At 38.9% G+C, this 11,029-nt stretch overlaps 1 protein-coding gene across 3 annotated transcripts in view; it reads left to right on the top strand.

The window, feature by feature from the left end:
• Positions 1 to 11,029, top strand: part of EPHA4 (EPH receptor A4) — a 144,350-nt gene that overhangs the window by 58,951 nt on the left and 74,370 nt on the right. For all 3 annotated transcript variants that reach the window (XM_008585071.1, XM_008585072.1, XM_008585073.1), the window contains exon 4: positions 7,859 to 8,014. In XM_008585071.1, coding sequence (XP_008583293.1) covers positions 7,859 to 8,014 — 156 coding nt within the window. The remainder of the gene's footprint in view (positions 1 to 7,858; positions 8,015 to 11,029) is intronic.

Genomic DNA, 11,029 nt, shown 5'->3' with positions numbered 1-11,029 from the left:
TGTTGGATAGACAATAACCAGTGATTTGTTGCAGTTTATTTATTGCCTTCATGATTATTTGATTACATTTCTGCTGTTATTGATTATAAAATGTCTGTCATAAATATCTTAACCTTTCTAAATGGATATCTGGTATATTCCTTTATAAACTTAACTTAAGTAATCAAAATGAAATTTCAATTTTATCTGAACCTTTCTGTCTCTACCTAAAACCATTTCAAAATAATATGCTGGTGATAATAAAGAAAAGCATCAGCCTTCAAATCAACTCAGTACATCTTTAACAGATTACTCAAATGTTTACTAGAGAAAGTAAACCTTTGTGTGAATAGGATAAACTTGTATTTTTAGTTTTGCAACTGTCTTTTGGAAAATAGTTTTTCTAGAATGCACCAAAAATCCCAAAATAATTAAGTTTAACTAGTAATTTTTAAAAGCCATCAGGTTTTATCATTCTGGACTTACTATCCAGAAAACAGAAGAAGAGTGTTCTAAAACCAAGTAAACAAGAATTAATTGTGCCATTTAACAGTTATGAGACAGCGTCAAAAGATAACAGTAATCAGTTCACCGTACTGATAGCAGAGGACAACCTATTTGAGATAGTACAGTCATCCCTCAGAATCCATGGGGGGTTGGTTCCAAAACCTCCCTAGGATAGCAAAATCCATTGATGCTCAAGTCCCTTATCTGAATGGCATAGTTATTTTCACGTAACCTACATACATCCTTCCTTATACTTTAAATGGTCTCTAGATTACTCATAATATCTAATACTAAGCCTATACATCACTTCATTTGTGTGGATTCAACATAGTTCTTGGCATCTGGCAAATTCAAGTTTTGCTTTTCGGAAGTTTGTGGAATTTTTTTTTTTTCCTCAAATATTTTCTATCAGTTCTTGGTTGAATCTGAGGATGAGGAACCCACAGATATAGAGGGCTGACTGCACTAGTTCAGTAAGTTTCCTTGGAATTTTACAATGTAACCTTTAGCATAACAGAGTTCTGTGTGTGAGCTTTGTTTCGTTTCCTTTTTCTTTTGGAACAATCCATTTTTATAAGGATATTCTGCTCCAGGCTTTCTATTATAACATTGTAAGCATTACAGGGGATATTCATATGGGTTTGAAAAATAATTTAAACTTTAAAAGAAAGTCATTTATTCTTTATATTTAAAAAATGTCACATTTCTGACATGCCTTCATCCAACTCCATAACCAATTACTTCTTCTGATGATAATTTGGCCCTGTAGCATTTGGGCATTGGAAAAGGATGAAGTGGTTTGGGCATATTTGAGATGAATTTACTTAGAGTTGGGTTTGTTTACAGTCGGGTAGTAGTTCTCAAAGGAGGGTCCCTGGACCAGCAGCATTGTCACCAGCCTGCAAGTTTGTAAGAACTGCAAATTCTCAAGCCCTGCAAATCATAAGGTTGTATTGAAGCTCAGCAATTGGTCTTTTAACAAGTCCTCCAAGTCATTCTGATGCATGATTGAGTTGGAAAAGGAAGATGCTAGAGTCCAGGAAGGAAAATTAGAAGCTACTGATTAGAAGGTTAGCATTCTTGCTGAATTTGAATCCTTCAGTGTAAAGGTTCTTCTTCAGTCAACTAACATCCCAAACTAGAGTTTAGGTTACAATTAGACCTTTTCGTCTATGCCTTTATCTCTGAGTTGGTGCTGGGAGTAAACCAATCTCCACAGCAGACGGTAAAGCCGGCACTTTGCCTGCTATCGTAGTTGCTCTGTGTTTCTTAGTGGCTCAGAAACCAAAAAAAAATCAGTGTCATTCTTTCATTTCATAGATGAAAACAGTTCAAGCTCAGGATTCTCGGGAGAGAAAAACCCTAAAACAACGTAAATTTACAGTTAACTATTATGTGTAATTGCAGAAATTTGAAGTGCTTAAAAGAAATTGCCAAAAAAGTGGGGTAGAAATATGCCCTAAATCAGGCTACATCATTTAATCAAGAAAAGAAAATAAATTTAAAAGTGCTTTTACTTATAGAACTGAGTCGAGTCAGTTTTTCTAGTAAGAGAGTTGATGGAAAGTTGACTCTTTCCCAGCAATGGTAAGAAAGTGATCTTTATTAAACATTGTCCTTTGAAACTTAGGGAGGCCCTGCAGAGTAACAGAGACCAAAACCCCATGAATTTCAGACTGATTCTGGCATGCTTCCGAGAGGAACTGTGGACAAGTCATTCGTCTCGAAAATGAGTATGTCGGACTACATTAGTGGTCCATAAAGTGTGGTCCCAGCTCACATCCGGCCCACCACCAGTTTTTGTGTGATCTGAGAGTGAAGAATGTTTTTTGTAGATGATGTTTGCAATTGATCTGGTAACTGGGAACACTTTCTTTGAACCCCAATTAAGTGAAATATTATCTCTCCAGTAAGAAATTCTACTCATTTAGTAAATCTGTATTACGAAAAAATGTACTTAATCATACTTTTATATTTTGAATTCTAACACTAAGAAAATTTGTGGAACTTTGTTTTCTATCTTGTTACATAATAACCTTCATGATATCTTCCTCTTCGCCTGCAAAACCTAAATTGTTTACTACCTGGCTCTTTACAGAAATGTTTGCTGACTGCCGGATGAGATCACCTTTAAGTTTCCATCAACAATCCGATTTTCAGTTATTCTCAACACATAGCGGTAAAACCAGTCATGGAATGCAAGTGATCTGGCCAGCTTAGATGTGTCAGTATCGGGCCATATTCTGATATTTGTGAGTAAAATAGAATCAGATAGGCCTGATGACAGAGACTCATAGTTCTGTAACAATTGTCCATCTCCATCCTGTAGGTTTGCAAAGTGAGATAAGAGGTCTGTAGCATATTAGTTCAAGCCACGTTGCCTGGGTTAGAAGACCACCCTGCCTTCTGCAGATCCTTAACCTCTCTGCCTCAGTTTCCCCATCTGTACTATGGGGGGTCTATTCATTAATGTTCACAGCTTCCCCAAATATGGCTGGGGCTTGCACATTTTTACAAAAACTTCAAAGCAGCAACCCTCCTTGGCAGAAATTTTTTCATTCCCATCATTTATTCTTACTTTATTCATATAATAAACAGTCTAACAAGTGAACAATTAATCAGAGAACTAATTCCATAATGGCCATTAAGAATCTTTGATATTGGATGTACTATGTAGCCAGTACATTACAGGCAGAGTTCCCCAGGGAACCTGTTTGGAAATATCTACCTAATATCATATCCGCCTGATAAAGTTGGAGAGAACTCCAGGCCTCCCTGTGCCAAATATTCCTGGGGACTGGTTTGCATAAATGGTTCAAATTCCCCCTAGGGAGTCGCTGTTGGAATTTCAGTTTTGACCTCAGGAGACTCTCTATTAAAATGCAAATTTGTTACCTGGCAAGGTAATTTTTAACCCCCCATTAATGTCTATTTGTTAGTACGTTAGCCCAAATTAGGTTTTTCAAATTAGCTGGCTGGCTGAGAGGAGTACTTAAAGAAGTGAATCAGATTTTCTGAGGTAGGCTCAAGGGCAGGTGTTGGAAAAAGATACTCGTGTGATTGTGATACATCCACCAGCACATTGAGTGTCTGCACATGCGGACCAGACCTAATCCTCTAGTCTCTAGGGCAGCAGCGCCCAACAGAAATATGCAAGCCATGAGGTCATTTTGGGGTTTTTCAATAGTCAAATTGAAAAATATATATATTTTAAAATTTGAAATTAAATATAGCAATATATTAAAAATATTTTATATTACAGCAATATAATTTATTTAACTATATTTAAAACATTATTGCTTTCAATATGTAGTCAATATAAAAATTGTTATTGAGATATTTTACTTTTGGGGGTACTAAGTCTTTGAAATATGGTATGTATGAGGGATCTTCAAAGAGTTCATGGAAAGATTCATATTATTTTTTAATTCTATTTTTTCTTTCATAAAATTTTTGAAGTCCCTCGTATTTTTCACTTAGCTGGTCTCCATTGACCAGCCATGTTTCAAATGCTTAGAACCACAAGCGATGACTAGTTAACTTTATTCACTGTGCAGCTCTGGAGTGTCCTGAACTGGAAAGTGGGTTCACAGATAAGCTGGGGGGCAAATGGAGGTTGGGACCACCCCCATTACCCCCCCACCCCTCCGTTATATCCTGGTCACGCCTTTACTGAAGGTCAGCCCTAACCCTGTGTGACTTAACCCTATGTACAAAAAACTTTTAGGAAAACATAAGCGCTGGGATTAGATGCTTGACTTCACCACTCAACTGTGTGACCTTGGGCGCGTTACTTACAACCCTCACTTTCTCCATCTGTAAGGTGGGAATAGTGAGAGTGCCTCGATCTCATAGGAATATTATGACAATTACGTGAAATCGTGCATGTCAATACAATAAATACTCAATGCTATTATTAGCTACTTTTACAAACTAAAGTAGCTTAAAAAATGAACTATATGAAGACAATTATAAGGTACTATAAATCTTTCTGTATTTCTTAAAAAAGAGAAAAATGACCATAACCATCTATATAGAATATTTTTAAAAGAGTAGGTGTAATCAACTCATTAAATTGGGCACTACACCATCGTGTACACACATCTATGCACCAAAAAATTCAGAAGACACTACATTACCTTTGAAAGTTTTTGTTTTTAATGAAAGGTAATTATGTTTAAGTATCCGGCAAAGAAACTTTACTGAACACTCTTAACGTGCGAGCTTGTTGTGGTAGTAGGTGAGCCAATGAAAGAAAAGAGTTTTTTTTCTTCCTCTTCCATCTTCTTCTTTCATTTAAAGTCAGCAGAAAGAACTAATTAAGGCTAAGCTAAAGGAATTGAATGCAAAGTTTGCATTGCCCATGTGAACTAATCTTCTCACAATGGCATATTCAGAAGGCCAAGTAAGGAGCCCATTCATATGGTACCCCATCTAGTGAAGCATCCCTGGAAAGCGGGCAGGAGAAAGATGTTTCTCGAGGGTGGGCTTTGGACTCTGCAGACTTGCTTACAAAGTCATTAGTATTCAAAAATACAGTGTAACAGTTCTCACCTAAAAGAGAATGATCAGAAATAATGTGTGTCGATGCTGTTTATGCCAAGTACATCTATCACAGGGGTTTTGTTCAGAATGAAAGAGATAGGGAAAATTTTAAGATGCAAGCAAGTGGTGAATAAATACCGAGTGTACTTACACATTTATGTACCAAAGCCTGTGCACCACACAGAGCAAAGAAATGTACTGAACCATCAATTTAGTAGGTCATTTTGAATGTAGGCAGCAAAATGGCTGTGTGTGCGAAAAGCCACTGCTATATTTTGAGAGAGCCTTTCTAAGAATCCTGAAATATTAATAACATGGTCTTAATGTAGTTGAAGACAAAAGAATGTGTTAACGGTAGCAAGGGCTGCCGAGAATAGCACAATGACAATTTTGTATTTTCTGCTTGCGCTTGTAAAAGCCAGAGGAAAAGAGAGTAAAAATAGCGCATTTAAAGAACAGCGGCCTTCAATTTTCCAAATTGGTTTAAAACTCTGTATTTCCCCAATACATTCACATGTATTTTTTCTTGGTAACATTAATGCCAGCTTCAAAGAAAAATAGAAAAAAATATAAATGTGCCGATTCATTCTTTCCTTACATTCACACAATATACACACCGACTTTTTGCACTTTAAGAAATTCAAGACATCCCTCAGTTTGAACGTGCTGATTTCTTATTGCACTGATCAGTCATTGGCCAGTTTCTGTTGTTGATCTTCCACTCCCACAGTGAGTTTTTAGATTTTGATGCTTGATGAAATTGAGGTGTACAAGAATCAGTCAGGAACATGCAGAGTTTTCCTGAAAAAAAAATAAATAAAACAATCTGTACCTTCTTGGCAGTCCTAACACAAGTTGCTTCTGTCAACTGCGATTACTGAGTGACAGGCGGGACCTATTGGGTCTGTGTTGTGTTGAGGGGACTCATTGTGTTTTCATGTGGGAAGGCCAGGCCTGACCTCCAATGCTTCTTCCTGCCAAAGCCCGGATTTCTGATTTTAATCGAAACCCTGGACACCTTAAGCATGACCAAAAAGCACCTTGCAAGTTGACCCTTATCTAATTATGCAATGTGTAAAAACCGGAGACACATAAATCTCAGTCATTGTAGCAACTTGTTTTTCTAAGATGCTCCGGTCCAGTGAAATACTAAAGCAAATAAGGGAGAGATTGATCTCTGAGCGCTTTTATTGTCGGTGTTCCACACGTCATAAAGTTTTGGCTCGTTAAAGGAAATTCCATAAACAACTTTAGTTAATAAGAGTGAAGTAACTGTATGCCTTTCAGAGCTCCTGCTAAACTCCCTTTCTGCTTGCCATTACAAGAGCATGATTAAGAAAATGCCAGCAGGAAATGCAAGCGGCAGGAACGGACTGCAATGGGAAGCCATATAGATGCTTGGTGGATGAGTAATGGCCACATCTCTACAGAGAACCAAGCAGCTTTGCGGATCTCTCTTATCTACATATTTCAGCAAGACTGGCTGATTTGCTAGCATGGTTGGTCTTTTTTAGTGGTCAGGCCAATGGAAAGTGCCTGATGGTTTCTTCTCCTAGCTCGTGGTTTTGATAGTGTAGACGCGTCCTAGGGCCATAATAGATGGAGAAGATTGACAGTGAATCATGCTGGAAAGATTGTGGATAACAGTCACTGTCAATTTTTTTTTTTTTTTTTTTACTTCTGGCATTATGGAATAGTTTATTTTTAATGGCTTTGTCTCTGTAGGGTTTAATACTGATGGTGTTAGTCAATTTTTATTTCAGGTGGAGACAGATTTGGGAGGTGATCATGAAGGGCATGGGGGAGGAAAAAAAGGTGGGAACAAGGTCCTATTAATTATTTTTTATTATGAGTTTTCACAAAATTAGTGAGTTTTTCCACATTAGTAAAAGTAGTCCTCGGTGTCAGTATGATGTTTATAAAGATGAAGTCATGGAAAGCGTGTCAGGTGCATAAAGAACTATATGGCCCGTGTTCTCTGCACCAGCCTCTTGTGGGGGTGGGGGGTGCGTTGGTGGGGAAAGGTGCTGAAAAAATGGACAGAGGGGAAAAAAAGAAGGGTTTTATTAATTTGAGGATGAAAATGAGCACAAAATATTTGCTGGTTTAAAAAAAAAAAAGCTTAGTATATTATATTCCAGAATCTACAGTTGATAGTTTTTATTACTTTGTCCTAAAACTGTGACCCATGCCTTACGAACTGTTATCTTGTATGCTGGTTCCTTTCGTTGGCCTTTTGATTTGGTTCTCTCTTTAGTTGTAATTAGGAAATAATCATCAATCAATTTTTGGTTAGTACTTGGATACACTTCCAACTGGTTGGTTAAAGACCATGCTCTCAGATTCCATAGCATGTGGCTAAGCATACAGGCTTTGGAGACAGAATACTTAGGGTCAAAGCTGTTCACTGACACTTACCAGATGCGTAGTCTTGTGCTGGTAATTAACTGCTCAAAGCTGGAATTCCTCGTTTCTAAGGTAAAGGTAATAACAGTGCCTATGTAAAAGGGGTTCTGTAAGGTTAAACAATACAATGTTTAGAAAGGATACCTGGAACATCGACTTCACTTGTGATTTTACTTGATACCAATAGTTTTAAGAAAATTTCTTCCATAGGGCTCCTTGTTACCTGACCAGGAATGTTAATGACCCTTAAAGAGTGACCATAATCAATTAATATTTTGGAATGCTTTACCTGTATCTCAAACCAGATGATCACTAATGATTAGCAGAAACGTCTTCCTTCTTCTGAATCAGGGAGGTGACTTTGCATTTTGCTTTGCTGTATTCACGGTGGTTTATGTTTGTTTTTTCTCCCTTCCCATAGCCTGCAAAATTGGATATTACAAGGCTCTCTCCACGGATGCTACCTGCGCCAAGTGCCCACCCCACAGCTACTCTGTCTGGGAAGGAGCCACCTCGTGCACCTGTGACCGAGGCTTTTTCAGAGCTGACAATGATGCTGCCTCTGTGCCCTGCACCCGTAAGTTGATGCTTGTCTCCCATGTCTGCGATGCCAACAGCTTTCATTACCAGTCAGCAGGACACTTCCAGGTCTTCTCCTAGGATAACTATGCAGGGGGCAAATCAGATCAAACGTGCCTCCTTTCTCAATCATAGCAGGGGGGATGGTTATGAAAAGAAAGGATCTTTTTCACTGTTTCGGGTTGCCTTCAAAATGCACAGCTGCCAACAGACTACTTTGTGCAGCAGAGACTGAGCATTCAGGGGTTCTCTGACAGTGTAATTAGAGCTGAGACTGGAATTTGTAAATGGCTTTACCATTGCATCGAGAACTCGGGGGAGCCTGACAGCTATGGGAGAAACAGGTAGAGGGCAGGGTTGGGGAATGCGGTTTCTGTCTGTGCAGGGGCAGCTCAGTGTGTGCTGAGATCATTGCTGGCGTTGTCGTTACACCTCTTCCTTCTTTCCTCATAGTTTTTGTATGTATAACACTTAGGCCTGGATCCTAATAAAGGCTTGTTTAATGATAGGCACTTAATAAATGCTTGGTGAATGAATGGATGGGGCTGGCAAGTTTGGTATGAAGGAGGGGAGTAGAGAAATCTCTTCTCACACTTTATATGGACAATGTTTCTAGGTGCTGCCATTTTCCTTTTATGTACACTCTGGGCTTCACAGACCCTGCAGTGGCTGTGACCTTGACCAGAACAATCTCAGACACTCCACTCATGCACTTCCATTAGGTGAGTCTGTGTTAAGGGGGACATAACATAGTGGCTTGGTGCACAGACCTTCGACAGGTTTTAGGTTTACCATTTAGTAGCTGCGTGGCCATTTAGTGTCTTAAGTCTCAGTTTCATAACCTAGTGGCTTGGTGCACAGACCTTTGACAGGTTTTAGGTTTACCATTTAGTAGCTGCGTGGCCATTTAGTGTCTTAAGTCTCAGTTTCCTCATCTGTGGAATGAAGTTAATAATAGTACCTCTCTATGGCTGCTGATGTTTAACTGCCTCGTATTGTTAATATGCTATGTGAAATGCACAAAATAATGCTACTTGGTGTATTTTAGCTTTCACTGTCATTACGACTGTAATTATTATGTTCTCTAACTACTACAAACTTCATCTGTGCTGGCCTATGAAGCACAGCACTGAAAATACAAGTTTTTGGAGGGTTTTTGAGCACTTGGGGCTGCTGTGAGGCAATTGTCTAGCACAATCAAGTTCCAACTTTAAAAGGAGTAGGGAGGGTGATTTCAGGTCCATTCCAAATCTGTACTGAAATTGCCATAAACTCCAGAGTTTTTTTCATAATATGAGACAATAATAATAACAATAATGACAATTTTATAATTATACCCAAGTAATATACTAGGCACCTTCAATAAACCTTATCACGTGGTTCATATTATAATGAATTTGTAAGGTAGATATTATCTTCATTTTATGGACAAGGTAACTGCAAGCTCAGAGATGTTAAAGAACATGCCCAAGACCACACCCCATCTTGGAGACAGAGCTGAACAACCTGAAGACTCACATAGTTTCTATTTATTGGCAGGTTCTGTTGCCTCCTCTTCCAGGTCAAGCATAAACTTCCAGAGTTAAGGAGAGTACTGGGGACAGCCTTAGGTGTAACCATAAATAGGCAAGATTTCTTTGCCTTCTTTTTCTTTTCCTTCCATAGACTTAGTACTTTCTCTGGGTGTCCACTTTTGTTTGACCTGCTGAAGTCCTGACCTTTTTCTTTCCAAACCTAAGTATGTTCGTGCCATGCACCATTTTGTGTGGTTACTTTCATCGTAAACTCTCCACATCTATCCACACCCACCACCCACAGCTCTAGTTGTGGGAATTCAGGGCACAAGAGCAAACTTGAGGGGAGATGTTTGGGGCTGGCATTTTGATAATTGCCCTCTATTTGCTTCATGCAGCCAACTCCTTTCTTTCCATGCAGATAAAGCCTTCTCTAAGTTGTAGTTTGACTGTGTTATGAACCTCATGAAATACATCCTTGGTGGCAGTAGAGTCTGGCTCTTTCACCCAGGTATTTTTCAGTTTCATGTTTCTGACCTGTTGTCTAGCATTCTGGGGGGCCAATCACTTAATTACTGAATCTTGCTACTTGGTTGTTAGGGAACCTCCAAAGATTGCCATATGCCTGTGTTACTGGAGCCTTTTCCTTATGTGTAATAAGGATGAGGTAGCTGAGCCCTTGGAATTTTATGTTTCTGTGGGAAAAAAATCGTTAGCTTTTCCCTGAGGATGCAAATTTAAAAAAAAATGAAAATAGTGATTTTCGCATATGGATGGACCGAAAAGTACAAAAATTCAAGTAATTTTTGCGTTTTCTAAAGATTGTTTTCAACAGGGTAGAGAGAGAAAGACTGCTGACTTTTTTGTGTCATTGATATAGATTCATAACAATACGCAATGCAATAATTGGTGATCCTTTTTCTTGTTTTTCTCTTGCTCTTGCAACTCCTCCTACATATCACTACTTCAAGGTCTTGTACATTACTGGAACGGTTATTGCATGCCTGTGACTTGACATGCAGGGCTTCAGTTAGGAGGAAACGACACGCTGATGGCAGCACCACACACTTGCCAGTCACACAGCCGTGTCTCCAACCACCCACCACGTTTGTGACATTGAGAGGGTGTTTCACCTCTCTAAGCCCCAGTTTCCTCATCTGTAAAATGAGTTCTCACTATCTACCTCTGGGGTTGATTTTAGCAATAGATAAGAAAATATTTGTAAAAGTCTGGCACATGGTGGGGATCTAACAAATGTCTGTTCTCTTCCTCTCTTATCCCCAGCTGTTCACTTCCTTCCCCAAACTACCTCCCTAGCAGGTGGCCTGTGCATCTCACTGCCTCTCTATTGGTGATTTTCTCCCTTGACTGTGTAATTAAGTTATCTGATGGTTGCACTGTACCCCAGGATCCTCTAGGGGATAAGATTCAGGCATCGGTATTCTCAAAAGTTGGTCTGTTAATTCCATCATACAATCAAGGTTGAGACCTCTTCTCTA

This window comes from Galeopterus variegatus, unplaced genomic scaffold (genome assembly GCF_000696425.1).
Source record: "Galeopterus variegatus unplaced genomic scaffold, G_variegatus-3.0.2 Scaffold3440, whole genome shotgun sequence".
Classification (NCBI taxonomy): domain Eukaryota; kingdom Metazoa; phylum Chordata; class Mammalia; order Dermoptera; family Cynocephalidae; genus Galeopterus; species Galeopterus variegatus.
This window is presented reverse-complemented; position numbering and strand designations above follow the sequence as displayed.